The sequence below is a fragment of the Hemitrygon akajei genome, chromosome 10, assembly GCF_048418815.1.
Source record: "Hemitrygon akajei chromosome 10, sHemAka1.3, whole genome shotgun sequence".
NCBI lineage: Eukaryota > Metazoa > Chordata > Chondrichthyes > Myliobatiformes > Dasyatidae > Hemitrygon > Hemitrygon akajei.
This window is the reverse complement of record NC_133133.1, coordinates 45,226,430-45,245,542: the sequence shown is the minus strand read 5'-3', so window position 1 is coordinate 45,245,542 and position 19,113 is coordinate 45,226,430. Positions and strand designations below refer to the sequence as shown.

The 19,113-nt window shown below is 40.9% G+C and overlaps 1 protein-coding gene across 6 annotated transcripts in view; it reads right to left on the bottom strand.

The window, feature by feature from the left end:
- Positions 1-19,113, bottom strand: part of dlg3 (discs, large homolog 3 (Drosophila)) — a 559,740-nt gene that overhangs the window by 145,516 nt on the left and 395,111 nt on the right. Inside the window, exon 1 of one of the 6 annotated variants that reach the window (XM_073058153.1) lies at positions 12,498-12,632. The exons of the other annotated variants lie outside the window; for them this stretch is intronic. Coding sequence (XP_072914254.1) covers positions 12,498-12,604 — 107 coding nt within the window. The 5' untranslated portion in view covers positions 12,605-12,632. Of the gene's footprint in view, positions 1-12,497; positions 12,633-19,113 lie in introns of those variants that run through there. 6 annotated transcript variants of the gene reach the window in all.

Below are 19,113 nucleotides of genomic sequence, written 5' to 3'. Positions count from 1 at the left end.
TCCATTGTTTAAAAAAGGCTCTAACAGTAATCCGGGAAATTATAGGCCGGTAAGTTTGACGTCGGTAGTAGGTAAATTATTGGAAAGAGTACTAAGAGATAGGATCTACAAGTATTTGGATAGACAGGGACTTAATAGGGAGAGTCAACACGGCTTTTTGCGTGGTAGGTCATGTTAAACCAATCTATTAGAGCTTTTCGAGGAAGTTAACAGGAAAATGGATGAAGGGAAGGCAGTGGATGTTGTCTACATGGACTTCAGTAAGGCCTTTGACAAGGTCCCGCATAGGAGGTTAGTCAGGAAAATTAAGTCGCTAGGTATACATGGTGAGGTAGTAAATTGGGTTAGACATCGGCTCAATGGGAGAAGACAGAAAGTGGTCGTGGATGATAGCTTCTCTGAGTGGAGGCCTGTGACTACTGGTGTGCCACAGGATCAGTGCTGGGTCCATTGTTATTTGTCATCTATATCAATGATCTGGATGATAATGTGGTAAATTGGATCAGCAAATTTGCTTATGATACAAAGATTGGAGGTGTAGTGGACAGTGAGGAAGGTTTTCAAAGCTTGCAGAGGGATTTAGACCAGCTGGAAAAATGGGCTGAAAAATGGCAGATGGAGTTTAATACAGACAAGTGTGAGGTATTGCACTTTGGAAGGACAAACCAAGGTAGAACATGCAAGGTAAATGGTAGGGCACTGAGGAGTGCAGTAGAACAGAGGGATCTGGGAATACAGATACAAAATTCCCTAAAAGTGGTGTCACAGGTAGATAGGGTTGTAAAGAGAGCTTTTGGTACATTTGCCTTTATAAATCAAAGTACTGAGTATAAGAGTTGGAATGTTATGGTGAGGTTGTATAAGGCATTGGTGAGGCCGAATTTGAAGTATTGTGTGCAGTTTTGGTCACCAAATTACAGGAAGGATATTAATAAGGTTGAAAGAGTGCAGAGAAGGTTTATAAGGATGTTGCCAGGACTTGAGAAACTGAGTTACAGAGAAAGGTTGAATAGGTTAGGACTTTATTCTCTGGAGCGTAGGAGAATGAGGGGTGATTTGATAGATGTATATAAAATTATGATGGGTATAGATAGAGTGAATGCAAGCAGACTTTTTCCACTGAGGCTAGGGGAGAAAAAAACCAAAGGACATGGGTTAAGGGTGAAGGGGGAAAAGTTTAAAGGGAACATTAGGGGGGGTTTCTTCACACAGCGAGTGGTGGGAGTGTGGAATGAGTTGCTAGATGAAGTGGTAAATGCAGGCTTAATTTTAACATTTAAGAAAACTTGGACAGGTTCATGGATGAGAGGTATATGGAGGGATATGGTCCAGGTGCAGGTCAGTGGGATTAGACAGAAAAATGGTTTGGCACAGCCAAAAGGCCTGTTTCTGTGCTGTAATGTTATATGGTTCTATGGTTCTAATCATGCCATAAGCCTTCTTAACCACCCTATCAACTTGTGTAGCCACTTTCAGGGAGCTATGGACTTGGACCCCAAAATCCCTCTGCTCATCAGCACTGTTAAGTGAAGGTCCTATGAGCAGTTGCCATTAAGTTGCCCCAACTCAACAAAAGACAAGTAAACAATGCTAATTTGAATTTTTCTATGGCCACTTGGCTCCAAAATTTGTCACAGCATTGGTCCAAACATGGATCTTAATTCCAGATATAAGATAGGGGTGATTGCTCTTGACACTAAGATAGCATTTGACTGGACTCCTAATAAAACTGAAGTCAACGGACATTAAGTAGAAAACAGTTGAGGAATCAGAGTTGTACTTCACACAGTGAAGATAGTTGTAGTTATTAGAGGTCAATCATGTCACTCCCAGACGTCACTATAGATATATCAGCTAGACACAACTCTTGTTGGCAGAACTTCAGATGGTGACGAGAATATGAGAAGGCCAAGATAAATTTACCATTAATACTTATCCAGCTTATAGCAACATTAGTTTAATTTCAAACATGGTGACAAACATAAAGATGTTGACTGGGCGTTGTACATCAGTCTCTCCACATACAATGCTTCTGCAAAGTGTTGGTGCACAGACGGCATAATTGTTAGACAAGGAACATTCCACTGAGCATTAATCCTAATATGTCAGTTTATGGTTCATGTAGCATCTAACCGCCTTATAAGTCAAGCCACTCTTTCATAGCTGGAAGTTATTTTGGTCTAGAAATTGTTCTGCGGGAGGACTGTGGGCAACACAGTACAGTTTTAATAGGGAAAATACTGCAATGAAAATCTTGGATTTCCTGTGGTCCACTTGGTCTATAATATCCCATCCAGTTCCTATGTTGTCTGAGGAGTTGGAACACAGAGCTGCCCAGATGCGCACTGAATGAACAACACCAACCAAACACTGCTCTGATGCTACTTCTGTAAGTTTAACGTGTGCAGGAGTTACTCATGCAGAAACATACCTGTTTCTTTGTTGCTTAAAACATACCTACAGTACCTGATTGGGTCCCGGGCTGTGGGATTAGGAGCACACCCCAAGTGGAAACAAACAGTTACCATCCGTGACAGCTATCCCCAATCTATGCTTTAACCTCAAATCCCTACCCTCACATACTCAAAATCAGGGACCTTGCCCTTCCCTACACCATCTTAATGCAGGGCCACAACACAAAACAGTAATTATCCCTTTGTCTCCCGCTGGCCCATTGAGTTCCTTCAGCAATTTCTGTTTTGCTCTAGATTACAGGATCTGCATCTCTTGTGTCTTTAGTTCCTCTGCTAATTACTATCTGATCATATCACTTCTGCCCTCCCTCATTCCCCAATCACTAGCCTGCTCTTCACCCCTTATCAGCAGCCAATGCCACTTCTCCCAATGATCCAGGCTGATTCTTGAGGTTCCACAGGCATCTGACTCCTTGCTTTCTGGGCCTCTCTCCACCATAATTTTCTCTCCTCCAGAACTCTATCAACTCAGCTACGATTTTTCTTTTGAGTCAAGGAAAGACCATGAGTAACACACACAAAACGCTGAAGGAACTCAGCAGGCCAGGCAGCATCTAGGAAAAGAGTACAGTCGATGTTTCAGGCCAAACCCTTCAGCAGAACATGAGCACATGACGTGTGTGAATCCAAAAATACGGCAGGCACACAGCTGTGAACCGTAAATGTTTGCAAGCGAGGGTTAACAAAGCAAAATGCTTGTGGGTCTGCTGTTCTCTGCCAAATTAACATGGCTTTCCAGATGCTGTAGAATTAAATCAGAGGATTTACTTCTGCTTCTCTCTACAAGGATAAAGATAAAGCCTGTAAGAGGTAACATAGAACACAGATGACAAGATAAAGCTCCATTCTGTTCCCTCTCCAGAAGCTGTGAAATAATATGGTGTCAAATTCTGTTAGAACAGCTACGGTACTTGTTTTCTCTTATGTCCAAATATGAACAGAAGTAAGTGGTATGATGCAAATTAAAATTGGGCAGTTAGGAATATGAGAGGTATGGCCTATGGCGTGTAAAATAAGTGTTAACAGCGACCGTAAAAAATCTTCACCCCAGCCTGGCTCTCTTCACTGTTAATGATTCTTCGGTCTTGGCAACATCCAAATAAATTTTTTTTTCATCACTTCATTTCTGTAATGTGGTGAAGTGATTAGCACTTTAGTATGGCTTAATTGGAGATTTATATTTTTGAATAACTAGGAAAGGAATATATGCCATTTGCCCTCCCAACTTCAACAATGATTTCTTTGCTGTTCTGCATCTTTCAGTGTCATATCATATATAATCTTTTCTATCTTCTTATTTGTTCCTGAAATGCATTAACTTACATTTGAACTCCATCAGCCACTTCTCTGTCTTCCTTTTCTTTATCAATAAGCTTTCTGCCTCACCATCAAACACACCACCACTGTTCCACTTCATCTAAAAGTTTGAATATTGTAAACATTAAAGGTGCTGAATCAAAGGTGATGATGAATCAGCATACAGGAGGGAGACTGAAAATCTGGCTGAGTGGTGCCGTAACAACAACTTCTTACGATAGTGTAGTGGTGAGCACAACGCTTCACAGTACCAGTGACCTGGGTTCATTTCCCACTGCTACCTACGAGGAGTTTGTATGTTCTCTCCATGACTGCGTGGGTTTCCTCCAGGTGCACTGGTTTCCTCCCACAGTCCAAAGACGTACTGCTTGGAAGGTTAGTTGGTCATTGTAGTTGTCCCGTGATTAGTCTGGGGGTTGCTGGGCAATGCAGCTGGAAAGGCCAGAAGGCCTAGTCTGCACTGTTGGTTAATAAATAAGTAAATAAATGTCAACAAGACCAAGAAGCTAATTATTGACTTCAGGAGAAGGAAACCAGAGGCCCATGAGCGAGTCCTCTTTGAAGGATCAAAGGTGGAGAGGGTAAGCAACTTTAAATTTCTTGGTGTTATTTCAGAGGGCCCAGCACGTAAGTGTAATTATGAAGAAAACACAGCAGCGCATCTACTCCTTAGGAGTTTGCAGAGATTCAGCATGACACTTAAAACCTTGACTAACTTCAATAGATGTGTAGCGGATAATATACTGACTGGCTGCAACATAGCCTGGTATGGAAACAGCAATGCCCTTGAACAAAAAATCCTACAAAAGTTTGTTTTACAGCCCAGTCTGTCACGGGTAAAGCCCTTCCCTCCTTTGAGCACATCTGAATGCTGTAGGAAAGCAGCACCCCACCACCCAGTCCAAGCTCTCTTCTCGCTGCTATCATCAGGAAGAGTATACAGGAGCCTCAGGCCCCACACCACCTGATTCAGGAACAGTTATTACCCCACACCCATCAGGCTCTCAAACCAAAGGCGATCACTTCACTCAACATCACTTGCACCATCATTGAAATGATCCCACAACCAATGGACTCACTTTCAAGGGCTCTTCATCTCATGTTCTTGATATTTATTGCTTATTTATTTGTTATTATTATTTCTTTCTTTATGCACTTGCAGTTTGTTGTCTTTGGCACATTGGTTGAATGCCCAAGTTGGTGTGGTCTTTCATTGATTCTGCTATGATTATTATTCTATAGATTTATTGAGTATGCCTGCAAGAAAATGGATCTCAGGGTTGTATATGGTGACATATATGTACAATCATAATAAATTTAGCTTGAACTTTGAACAGGAGAAAACATTTGCAGAACCACAATGCAAACTGCTTTACAATTACAAAAGCAGTTTCCTATTGACTATTCCTTCCTGTATCAGCATGAGATCCATCTTGTCACTTTCATTTGGATCCATGGGCTTTTATTTTCCTGATCAGTTTGTCATTTGAGAAACCAATAAAAAATTGTTAAAATCCTACAAACCATATCTAACAATTTACTCTCATCAAAACTATTCATGTTCCTTTCAACGAGCAATCCTTCGGATTGTACTATTTAAACCCTGGTTGGCTCTATCTGCACCTCTGAAATCAGTGCAGTGTGGCTCCAGTATTCTATTTTTGTCAGGTTAGCTGTGGAACTAAATTGCATTCTGGGATAGAAGAAACCCTGACACACACAGCAGGAAGGTAGCACTTGATTCTCTAGTGAATGCTGCACACTATTTTGTGCGTATATACTTCTGTGTATATCCTACTCTGCAGCACCAGACAGTGACACATAGGTAAAACAAACTCAATAATCACTCCACAATCTGTTCTCATTCACACACTCATGACTACAGTTACAATGGTACTAAACAACATTTTACAAACACTAAACAAAGGAAGTCGAATTTTTGTCAGTTGCAACGGAAGAAGACAAAGTTTAAATTTATGTAAACAGAACAGAGAGCAAAGATAGGGCAGGTATATTTTGAAACAGAGAAGTGGGTATACGAGGGGTGATTGAAAAGTTTGTGGCCTAAGGTAGAAGGAGTCAATTTTAGAAAACCTAGCACATTTATTTTTCCCCTCCTAACTTTACACACTTAGTCCAGTGGTCGTGGAGCATTTGGATCTTGGACCTCCAGAAAGTGCCCACAGCAGGGGTGATTGATAATTTCATGACCTAAGGTAGAAGGAGATGAGTTATACAGCTCTTGTTACATGCACATGCAGTTCAACTCTTTAAGTGATTATGCAGAAAGTTTGAAGTTAATAACTCAGTTAATAACATCAGGGGTGATTGATAAGTTTGTGGCCCAAGGTAAAAGGAGATGAGTTATTAACTTCAAACTTTCTGTATAACCACTCAAAAAGTTGACCTGCATGTGCATGTGACGAGAGCTGTATAATTCACCTCCTTCTACCTGAGGCCATAAACTTATCAATCACCCATACTGTGGACACTTTCTGGAGGTCCAAGATCCGTACGTTCCACGACCGCTGGACTAAGTGTGTAAATGTAGGAGGGGACTATGTTGAAAAATAAATGTGCTAGGTTTTCTAAAATTGACTCCTTCTACATTAGGCCACGAACTTATCAATCACCCCTTGTACTCTCAAAAATCCAATCCATTAAGTTCTGTATATCATTTAAAAAGAATTCAGAATGAAGAACATCCCACTAATACAACTTGAAGGAAATAATAATTTATAGAGAAAATTATTATTAATAGAGTTATAAAGACTGCAAATAGTCAAAATGAATTAGAAGGCTTCAGTAAAAACAAAATCTGTCTGTGAATGAGTGGACCAAGCTACAGCATAAGAATAATACAGAGCAAACAGCCAAGGTTAGTTAACTGAAATATGCAAGAATCTAGGTGTTTAATAATGGAACAATAAAGCTGATAATGTACAAACAACAAATAATTTGGTCGGTGCGACTTTGCTGCCATGTAAGGACTGAAACAATGAGTTACAAGGCAGATAGGCATGGGAATATGAAGCAATAACTTGTATGAGAAAACAATTGTGAAGGGATATTGGAGAAAAACTGATATTTTTTTATTGACAGAGGTCATGGATGCTGACGGTAGTTTTGAAAATGAGAAGGACCAGTTCCTGAAGAGACAATATTAGTTTGCATGGGAGTTGGGTGTTCAGGGACTGGTTTCATTGAGCTAAGGATAGGTCTCATGCAGGGCCACAAACAGTCCTTCCAGGTGAAGGTGATACTTCATCTTTGAGTCTCTTGGGGTCTCTACTGTGTCCAGTGCTCCCGGTGTAGCCTCCTGTATATTGGTGAGACCTGATGTAGATTGGGAGACCACTTCACCGATCCCCTATACTCCATCTGACAGAAAAAGCGGCCACCCATTTTAATTCTACTTCCCATGCCCTGTCCAACATGCCAGTCCACAGCCTCCTCTACTGGTGCAATGATGCCACACTCAAGTTGGAGGAACAACTGTCTGGATAGCCTCCAACCTGATGACATGAACATTGATTTCTCTAAATTCTGGTAATGCCCCCACCCCCTTTCACCCTTCCCCATTACTGTTCCCTCTATCATTACCTCCTTACCTGCCCATCACCTTTGTCTGGTGTTCGTCCCCCTTCTCTTTCTTCCATGTCCTTCTGTCCTTTCCTATTAGACTCCTCCTTCTCCAGCTCTTTATTTCTTTCACCAGTCGATTTCCAAGCTCTTTACATCACCCCTCCCCCTCTCCTGGTTTCACCTACCACCTACTACATTGAATTTCTTCCTACCCTCTCCCACTTTTATGCTCTCACTTCTCATCTTTTTTCTCCAGTCTTGATGAAGGGTTTCAACCTGAAACGTTGCCTGGTTACTCTTTCCCCTCAATGCTGCTTGGTCTATTGATTTCCTCCAGTATTTTGTGTGTCACTTTTAACAAGAAGGTTTTGTTTACACAGAGTTGATAGCTACCTGGAATAGGCAGTCAGGTGTGTGGTGGAAGCAGGTAGAATATTAGTAGCTTCTAAGTGGTTGTTAGATAGAAACATAAATATGCAGAGAATGGAGGGATTAGATTTTGTACAGCCAAAAGAGGTTTAATTTAATTTGGCAAGATGTTCAGTGTAGACATCAGGGCCTGTTCATGTGCTGTAGTGTTCTGTATTTTATTTTCTAATGGGAAATGGGAGAAGCATAGAACATAGAAAACTACAGCACAGTGCAGGCCCTTCAGCCCACAATGTTGTGCTGACCTTGTAACCTGGTCTAGAAACTACCTAGAATTACCCTACTGCATAGCCCTCTATTTTTCTCAGCTCCATGTACCTATCTAAGAGTCTCTTAAAAGACCCTATTGTATCTGCCTCCACCACCGTTGCCGGCAGTGCATTCCACGCACCCATCACTCTCTGTGTGAAAAACTTACCCCTGACATCTCGTCTGTACCTTCTTCCAAGCACCTTAAAACTATGCCCCCTGGGAAAAAGCCTCTGGCTGTCCACGTGATCAGTGCCTTTCATCATCTTAAACACCTCTCTCAGGTCACCTCTCATCCTCCATCACTCCAAGGAGAAAAGGTCAAGTACACTCAACCTATTCGCATAAGGTACGCCTTCCAATCCAGGCAACATCCTCATCGATCTTCTTTGCACTCTCTCTATAGCATCCACATTCTTCCTGTAGTGAGGTGACCAGAACTGAACACAGTACTCCAAGTGTGGTCTGATCAAGGTCTTAGAGAGCTGTAATATTTCCTCATGGCTCTTGGAACTCAAACCTACGGTTGATGAAGGCCAACACACCAAACACCTTCTTAACAACACTGTCAACCTGCGCAGCAGCTTTGAGTGTCCTGTGGACAAGGACCCTAAGATCTCACTGATCCTCCACACTGCCAAGACTACCCACAGATTATCCACAACACCCCAACCTTTGTGTCATCAGCAAACTTACTAACCCACCCTTCTACTTCTTCATTCAGGTCATATATAAAAATCTCAAAGAGAAGGGGTCCCAGAACAGATCCCTGCAGAACACCACTGGTCACAGACCTCCATGCACAATACGAAACATCGACAGCTACCTTTTGCCAATTCTGGATTCACAATGCAAGATCTCCTTGGATCACGTGCCTCATTACTTTCTGAATGAACTTTGCACTTATTAAATGCCTTACTGAAATCCATATACACTACATCCACTGCTCTACCTTCAACAATGTGTTTTGTTACGTCCTCAAAGAGTTCAATCAGGCTCGTAAAGCATGACCTGCCTTAACAAAGCCATGCTAACTATTCCCTATTAGATTATGTCTCTCCAAATGCTCATAAATCTTGCCTCTCAGGATCTTCTCCAACAACTTGCCCACCACTGAAATAAGACTCACTGGTCTATAATTTCCTAGGCTATTTCTACTCCCTTTCTTGAACAAGGGAACAGCATTTGCAACCTTCCAATCCTCCGGTACTTCTCCCATCCTGATTGATGATGCAAATTTCATCACAAGAGACTCAGCAATTTCCTCTCTCACTTCCCACAGTAGTCTGGGGTACATCTCATCCAGTCCCAGTGACCTGTATAACTTAATGCTTTTCATAAGCTCCAGCACATCCTCTTTCTTAGTGTCTATACACTGGAGCATTTCAGTCTGTTGTAAGTCATCTCTACAATTGCCAAGGTCCCTTTCCCTCGTGAATACTGAAGCAAAGTATTCATTAAGTACCTCCGCTACCTCCTCAACTCCATGCACAAGTTTCCACTATCGGACCTGATTGGTCCTATTCTCACATAGATCATCCTCTTGCTCTTCACATGCTTGTAGAATACCTTGGGGTTTTCCTTAGTCTTGCTCGCCAAGGCCTTCTCATGGCCCTTTCTAGCTTTCCTAAGTTCATTCTTAAGCTCCTTCCTGGCACCCTTGTAATTTTCTAGATCTTTAATAGTACCTAGTTTCTTGAACCTTTCAAAAGCCTTTCTTTTCCTCTTAACTAGATTTTCCACATCCTTTGTACACTATGGTTTTCAACCTCAGCATCCTTTCCCTGCCTCAATGGAACCACATTTGCCAAATTTCTACTGTGCACTTCTCTGAAAACACCAGCCCCCAATTTTTGCTCCCAAGTTCCTGCCTAATAGAATCACATTTTCCCCTACCCCAATTAAACATTTTCCCAAACTGTTAGCTCTTATCCCTCTCCAGCACTACCGTAAAGGAGATAGAGTTGTGATCACTACCTCCAAAATGCTCTCCCACCAAGAGATCTGACACCTGACCAGGTTCATTTCCCAAGATCAGATCAAGTACAGCCTCTCCTCTAATTGGCTTATTGCATTTGGAAACCTTCCTGAACACACCTAACAAACTCCACCCCAACTAAACCCCTTGCTCTAAGGAGATGCCAGTCAATCTAAGTCCCTTGATCTCAGGAGATGCCAGGCAACTGAACATAATGAACCCCTTATGTTGTGGTAAGAGAAACAGAAATTTTAGGTTGTTGTTGGTGATGAAGTAATGGAACCCACAGTTATCCGCTCTCTCTGTTGCTTAAGTGATCTTATTGAAAAGTTTGAAATTCTTTTGGGGCTTCACACAATGGATATGGAGTTAATGTTCCTCTTAGCTGGTTTTGTCTAAAACCAGTGGTCACAGTCTCAAATTATAAGTTTCAGGTAAATGTTTTAAATTCTTGGTCTAAAAGGCCTCTGGGGGCTCAGTCACTGATTTTGACTTTATCCAAGCAGAGCTGTGGATGGATGATCAAACTGGTTTTGAATCAGTTTCTGTCCCTTAGATTTAGGAAGTGAGGATGGACCTTTCACTGCTTAGCCTGAAAACAAAAGGGTTTGATAAATCAAGTCTACTGGTAGGGGGACAGATGTTTCTGAGGGGGGGGGTTGGGGGTATAAACAGTATTAACATGGAGCTCGCCTGTAAACAAGGTTACCTCATCAATGACTGAATGGAAGCAATAAGAGGTATTTGAAAATGGTCCAAAGACCTAGAGAAAAGATTCTGGGTGATGTGAGATGTAGAGCAGGAGGACTAGCCATGGTCATCCTGGTTTTACCCTATCAGAAAAATCCCCACTGCCACCCTCCCTGTAGCTTCACAAACTTTTTCAGAAATAGGATCAGAATTAGAATCAGGTTTATGGTCACATACATAAGTAATGAAATTTGTTGCTGTATGGCAGCAATGCAGTGCAGGCATAACTATAAGTTATAATAAATAAATAGAGAAAAAGAGGAATAGTGAGGTGGTATTGGTGAGGCAGTGTTTCAGTTATGACAAAGGCTGCATGGCTTCCTGATAAAGATAGCATGTCCTTGATACATAAAAATCAGCACTACCTTTTTTTTCTCAGAATCAGCATCGGATTCAGAATTATCATCACAGATTTACTTGATGTGAAATTTATTGTTTTGTGGCAGCAGTACAATGCCAAAACATAAAAAAGACTATCAATTGCAAAGAGTAAGAATAACGAGGTAGAGTTGATGGGTTCATGGACCATTGAGGAGTCTAATGGCAAAGGGGAAGAAGCTGTTCCTAAATCACTGAGTGTACATCTTCAGTCTCCTGTACCGCCTCCCAGATGGCAGTAATGAGAAGAGGTTTAGGTCTTCAATTTAGGTTTGCAGAGATAGTAATGTTCAGAGTAACTAAAATTCGATAATGTGTATACTACTGAATCTTGCCATCAGCATGATTCCATCTTTTAGTAATGCCATCCGCAATAAAATTCAGGAAGCTTGGAATACTAGACATGTAATTGACTCAAAACATAAAAGCTCTGCATTAATGAATTTTCTTCCTTTGCTCTCCTCTGTCTGTATCAGACAGTTTCTGATTCTATTTAAATATTTTATTGTCTTTAGATTTTGTAGCTTTAACAGACACAAAGCAGTATTCAGTTGATCACAGCATCAGAACAATTTTTGCAGCAAGAGCAGGCAGGAGTTGAAATGTGCGAAGCAAGGAGAAAAATGCCCACAGTGCCTTATCTGAATATACAATCATATGCAGTTATGTTTTGTGTTCTGAACAAAATGTGAAACCCATTGAGAATATCATATTATTCCGGTGCCCTTGCAGAATAAAAAAAAACAACTTCTATGAATAAAAACAAGTATCAGATTTGCTTTTGATTCTGAATCCCTTGTGCCAGAGGTTTTTGAAATCTGGCAGGTCATCAGAAAAACTACTACCATCGCCGTTTGCCCCACTTCCTCCCATTACACGATCCTCCATCATGAAATATTTTTACATAGGTTGATCGATGTAATTCCCTTAAAAATCATTTGCATGTGAAGGCATTTTTGACACATGCTTGAAGATAATTTTGTCTTTAACAACATTTTCAAACTTAGATGTTACAGCAACAAGATCATTCATGGAGTTTTTTTTGTAAAAATAATATGCAAACATGGTATGTTCAAACCTCTTAGAAATTAGCGTCAACATTCTCTACAACTTTTAAACAAAGTAATGTACTTCAAGTGCATGCAAAATCATGCACTAATCCTGCTATTATTTTAAGTTATTGAACAAGCATATATCCTTTGAACATTGTAAATTCTTAGACTGCATGTAGGGATGTGCATATACAATAAAATATATGTTGATGTTCAACAGATGTGAATCAAATCAAACGTTTCTTTGAGTGAAAATATATTCACTTGAGAAAAATGCTACATTACCTTCTAACATATACGTTTCTTTGTGCTTTTGGAAATCCTTGCCACTTCACTGCTGGATTTCGTGGGATTGTCATGGATGAAGATACATTGACGGTGAACATGGCCATTTACTGAATCCTGTCTCTGGTGCTCTTGTTCCTTTCTGTGCTTTCCTTTGCTGCGTGTATGGTATGTCATGAATGTGTTTGCAAGCTCCACACATAGCAGCCTTATCCAAGCTCATGTTTAGAAAAATGTCATGACATTTAATTGCTCCACAACTCTCTGCACCTCGAACAGCCTCCGAAAGCCACTGCTAAATTAAAGGCAGTTCTGATTTTTTTTTCCTGCAGCACAAATTAATTTAAATCATGGGTTCCAGTGACAGGATTTGATAAGTGCTGGGAATAGGCATAACAAAATCTTCCGCTCAATACTGAGGGGAGATTGATGGATAGCAATCACGGTTACATTATTGAACAAATGGACCTCCTGGTATTAGCAAATTAAGAATTGAAATCACTGTCAGAAACTAATAAATAAAGAAGCTGGAAATGTTACCACCAAGTTGCAGTTCTATTCTCACAAAGGAGTACAGTGAAAGAACAGAAAAACTACACCAGATATTTCTGTGAGTTGGAAGATCTACCCTTTAAAAAGCAAGAAGTACAGAGGGTGTGGAAACAAGTCTTTGCTATTGTGAGAGAAACATAACCTTAACCTAGGTGGTTTTTAGCACATCTTTAGGCACAGTTTACCAGACAGAAACAATTTCCCTGCTTCCTCAGTCACATTTCCAGTGATGGTCTTGATCTCCAAACACTAAAGGCTCTGAAATTCTAACAGTGTAAGAAGGTAGAAGTCCAGCATTTAGTTCTCAATCGTTAAGTAAGTTGTGGCGCCCACACTTCTGATAAAAATATCTACACGCTAACAAAAACTCATCGATGCCAATGAATAGAAGTTCTTTGGCTAAATTCTAAGATTCATAACACAAGAGCCAAACATGTCAGAAGGGCATTTTAGAGTAGATACTGAGATAAACTTTTGTAATGTCAATAATAGCTTGCTACCAGAAAGACCCGAAGTTCTGGTTTTGATTGGTCTTCTGTTAATATATTTTGCTTTTCCATTTTGAAGTTCCTGCTACTCAATTTGTGCACAATAAGTTCCCATAAAAAGCAATCTGATAATGACCAGATGGTCCATTTAAAAAATATTAATAAGTGCACCAAGAATAACTTTCCAGCTCTGCTTTAAGATACTTGGGATTTTTTATATCAATCTGATAGATAAGTCTTTTGTATAATAACTCAATCAAAAGATATTGCAGCACTCTCTCACGACTAGACTGGATTAGATTGGAGTCTGGTACCTTCTAAGTCAGAGAGCAGCTTGCCATCATCTGAGTCACAACCAATCGAAGAATCAAACTGCAGAGCATCCCAATCCTCTCTCACATATTCAGACTAGTTCCAGAAAAAATTATTTAAATTTTATTTAAATATATCCCTTCAGATAGAAACAAGCACACATTCTTTAATGTAGACACTTTCAAATATCTTGTTACCGAAAACCCTACAGATTTTATCAAGCACTGGAATAACACTTACATTCCTGGCCAGGGATTACAATGGGGGAGGGGCAAATTCTTCCAGATAACCGCTTGATGCCCATTCCTCAAATTACGTTTGACAGCTCAGTTAAGTTGGTTACATACCAGGCAGAAGCCAAACAAATGGTTAAGTAGGGTATTATCATTTATCTGATTACAGCAATTCTGAAAGCTTGGAACTATAGATTACACCCCATATTTATACTGATTGTCAAACCTCAGCTCCATATGAATAAAAAATTCTCGTAATAGCCAATTAATATTGTTGCAAAGAGCCCCTGTTTTACATGGGAGCAGTATAGCTGGGCTTACAACTACCAGTGAGTGAACATTACAATTGCATCTATTCTGAACCTAATAGAGTGCTATAGAGCCACTCACACACTCAGGATGATGGAAAGCACATCACAACTAATCAATTACTGGTAGTGGAACTGGAATTGGTTTGTGATTATCACAGGTACCAAGATACAGTGAAAACCTTGTCTTGCATACAGATCAATTCATTACACAGTGCATTGAGATAGAATATGGTAAAACAAAGTGTAAAAGGTACCAAAAGAGTATAGTGCAGGTGAACGATAGTGCAAGATCACAACGAGATAGAATGTGCGGCTCTGATTCTCTTGTCAAACATGAGGTTTGTTCAAGGGCCCGATGACGGTGGGATAGAGGGTGGTCCATGAGCCTGAAGGTAATGTGCTTTACTGAGATGGAAAGGTATAGACAGAATCCACAAAGCAGAGGCTCATTCCTGTGATTTGCTGAGCTGTCTCTGCTGTTTCTTGTGGCCAGGAGCAGGGCAGTTGCTGTATCAAAGCTTTATGCATCCAGAAAGATTGTTTTCTATGATGCTTTGATAAAAATTGATTAGAGTTGATGGGGAAAGGGAGAGGAGAAGGAAGCGGTAGTGATAGGGGACTCAATAGTGAGGGGAACAGACATGACGTTCTGTGGATGTGAAGGGGACACCTGGATGGTACATTGCCTTCCAGGTACCAGGGTCAGGGACGTCTCAAATCACATCCACAACATCTTGGAGAAGGAGGAAGAGCAGCCAGATGACTAGGTACATATTGGTACCAATGACATAGGAAGGAAAAGCAAAGAGGTCCTGAAAAGAGATTTTAGGGAGCTATGCAGAAAGCTGAGAAGCAGGACCTCCCGGGTAGTAATTTCTAGATTGTTCCCTGTGCCTCGCGCCAGTGAGGGTAGAAACAGGATGACTTGGCAGATAAATATATGGCTGAGAAGCTGGTGCAGGGGCAGGGCTTCAGATTCTTGGATAACTAGGATCTCTTCTGGGGGAGGTATGACCTGTTCAGAAGGCATGGGGGTGGAAACTGGAGTGATGGGACTCAGGAGAAGACAGATGGTAAAAAAGTAAAGATAGTGTGCAGTCAGACTGTCAGGAAGGGCAGGCAGGTGATGGGAACACAGCCAAGAGGGTGAGTATCAGTACACTAGGGATGCAAAATCAAAAAAGGGTAGCAAATACGGTACTCAAGTTGTTGTATCTCAATGTGCTGAGCATTAGAAAAAAGGTGGGTGATCTTGTTGCACTATTACAGATTGTCTGGTATGATGTTGTGGCCACCACTGAATCGTAGCTGAAGGATGGCTGTAGTTGGGAACTGAATGTCCAAGGTTACATGTTATATCAGAGGGATAGGAAGGTAGGCAGAGGGGGTGGTGTGGCTCTACTAGTAAAGAATGGCATCAAATCAGTAGAAAGATGTGACATAGGATCAGAAGATGTTGAATGCTTGAGGGTTGATTTAAGAAATTGCAAAGGTAAAAGGACGTTGATGGCAGTTATATACAGGCCTCCCAACAGTGGCTGGGAGGTGGACCACAGATTATAAAAGGAAATAGAAAAGGTGTGTCAAAAGGGCAATGTTATGATAGTCATGGGAGATTTTAGCATGCAAGTTGATTGGAAAAATCGGGTTGGTGAGGGATCTCAAGAGAGTGAGTTTGAATGCCTAAGAAATGATTTTTTAGAATAGTTTGTCATTGAGCCTACTAGGGGATCAGCTATACTGGATTGGGTGCTATGTAATGAACCAGAGGCGATTATGGAGCTTAAGGTAAAAGAACCCTTAGGAACCAGTGATCACAATATGATTGTGTTCAACTTGAAATTTGATAGGCAGAAAGTAGAGTCTGACGTAACAGTATTTCAGTGGAGGAAGGGAAATTACAGTAGTATGAGAGAGGAATTGGCCAAAGTAAATTGGAAGGAGCCGCTGGCAGGGATGTCAGCAGAGCAGCAATTGCATGCGTTTCTGGAAAAAATGAGGAAGGTGCAGGACATGTGTATTCCAAAAGAGAAGAAAAACTCAATTGGTAAAATAGTACAACTGTGGCTGACAAGGGAAGTCAAAGCTAATGTAAAAACAAAAGAGAGGGCAAACAACAAAGCAAAAATTAGTCAGAAGATAGAGGATTGGGAAGTTTTTAAAAACCTACAGAGAGCAACTAAAAGAATCATTAGAAGGGAAAAAGTTGAAATATGAAGCAAGCTAGCAAATAATATCAAATTGCATAATAAAAGCTTTTTCAAGTATGTAAAAATAAAAGAGAGATGAGAGTGGCTATAGGACTGCTGGAAAATGAGACAGGAGAAATACTAACGGGGCACAAAGAGATGGCAGATGAACTAAATAAGTATTTTGCATTAGCCTTCACTATGGAAGACACTAGCAATATGCCAGATGTTGTAGTGTGTGGAGGAAGAGAAGTGGGTGCAGTTACTGTTACAAGGGAGAAGATGCTCAAAAAGCTGAAAGACCTAAAGGTACATAAGTCACCTGGACCAGAGGAACTGCACCCTAGGATTCTGAAAGAGGTAGCATTAGAGATTCTGGTGGTTGAAGAAGAGGGCGGGGAATATCATAAAGGACTCCTCCCATCCTGCGCTTGGACTGTTTGATCTGCTTCCATCTGGTAGGCGCTTCAGATCCCTCCAGACTAAGACTAATAGGCACCGGAGAAGTTTTTTCCCTACTGCGGTCACTTTGCTGAACAATTAACTGCCGGTTAACTGTCGGCTAACTATTACTTGGATTGCACTACCTGTATGTATAATCTATATTTTCATTTATATTTATCATTATTATTGTTATGAGCAGAGAGACAACATCTGCCGGAAGTAAATTCCTTGTATGTGCATAGGTACTTGGCGATTAAAGTCTGATTCTGATTCTGATTCTGATTAGAAATGATCTTTCAAAAATCATTGGACTCTGGGGTGGTGCCAGAGGACAGAAAAATTGCAAATGTCACTCCACTCTTTATGAAAGAAGGGTGGCAGCATAAAGGAAATGAAAGATCAGTTTGCCTGACCTCAGTGATTGGGAAGATGTTAGAATCAATTGTTAAGGATGAGGTGATGGAGAACCTGGTGACACAGGACAAAAACGTATAAGGTCAGCATGGTTTCCATAAGGGAAAATCCTGCCTGATGAATCTTTTGGAATTCTTTGAGGAGATTACAAGTAGGATAGATCAAGGGGATGCAGTGGATGTTATATATTTGGACTTTCAGAAGGCCTTTGACAAGGTGCCACACATGAGGCTGCTTACCAAGTTAGGAGCCCATGGTATTACAGGAGAGTTATTAAGATGGTTAGAGCATTGGCTGATTGGAAGAAGCCAACAAGTGGCAATAAAAGGATCCTTGTTTAGTTGGCTGCCAGTGACCAGCGGTGTTCTGAAGGTGTCGGTGTTGGGACCACTTCATTTTCTGATGCATATAAATGATTGAGATGATGAAATAGATGGCTTTGTTGCCAAGTTGACAGATGATACGAAGATTGGTGGAGGGGCAGGTACTCTTGAGGAAACAGGTAGGATGCAGAAGGACTCAGACAGATTAGGAGAATGGGTAAGAAAGTGGCAAATGAAGTATAATGTCGGAAATGCATGGTCACGCACTTCGGTAGTAGAAATAAATGTGCGGACTATTTTCTAAACGGGGAGAAAATCCAAAAATCTGAGATGCAGAGGGACTTTGGAGTACTTGTGCAGAACACCCTAAATGTTAACTTGCAGGTTGACTCAGTGGTGAGGAAGGCAAATGCAATGTTAGCATTCATTTCAAGAGTTTTAGAAGACAAGAGCAGAGATATAATGCTCAGGCTTTCTAAGGCACTGGTGAGGCCTCACCTTGAGTATTGTGTACAGTTTTGGGCTCCTTATCTTAGAAGAGATGTGCTTGCATTGGAAAGGGTCAAGAGGATTTTCACAAGGGTGATTCCAGGAATGAAAGGGTTATCATATGAGGAATGTTTAATAGCTCTGGGTCTGTACTCGTCGGAATTTTGAAGGATGAAGGAGGATCTCAGTGAAACCTTTCGAATATTGAAAGGACTAGACAGAGTAAATGTGAAAAGGATGCTTCCTATGGTGGGAGAGTCTAGGACAAGAGGGCACAAAACAAATTCATTCAAAACAGAGATGCAAACAAATTTCTTTATTTGTGTAATTTGTTGCCACCTGCAGCTGTGGAGGCCAGGTCACTGGGTGTATTTAAGGCAGAGGTTGATAGGTTCTTGATGGCATCAAAAGTTACGGGGAGAAGGCCGGATAATGGGGTTGAGGAGGAGAAAAAAAGGATCAGCCATGATTGAATGGTGAAGCAGACTTGATGGGCCAAATAGCCTAATTCTGCTCCTATGGCTTATGGACATGCTAACTTTTTTTAGCCTCCTAGGTACAGGCACGGGTGGGCCTTCTTGGATATGACATCAACGTGGCTGGAATGGGACAGGCTAGTGGCAACGTTCACACCTAGGAACTTGAAGCTCTCAATGGTATCGTCCAATGGTAATAATTGTTACTACAGTGGAAAATCTGCAAGGCAATATGCCCATAAAAAGGGACTGAAAAGGTATTAAAATATAGACTGGGATATAAATGTTACGCAGGAAGCAGAAGAAGTGCTCTGATATATTTTGAATCCTTAAAATATCCATTAAATCCTTTAAATGCACTGGGAAAAGATGATGAGCTTCAAGC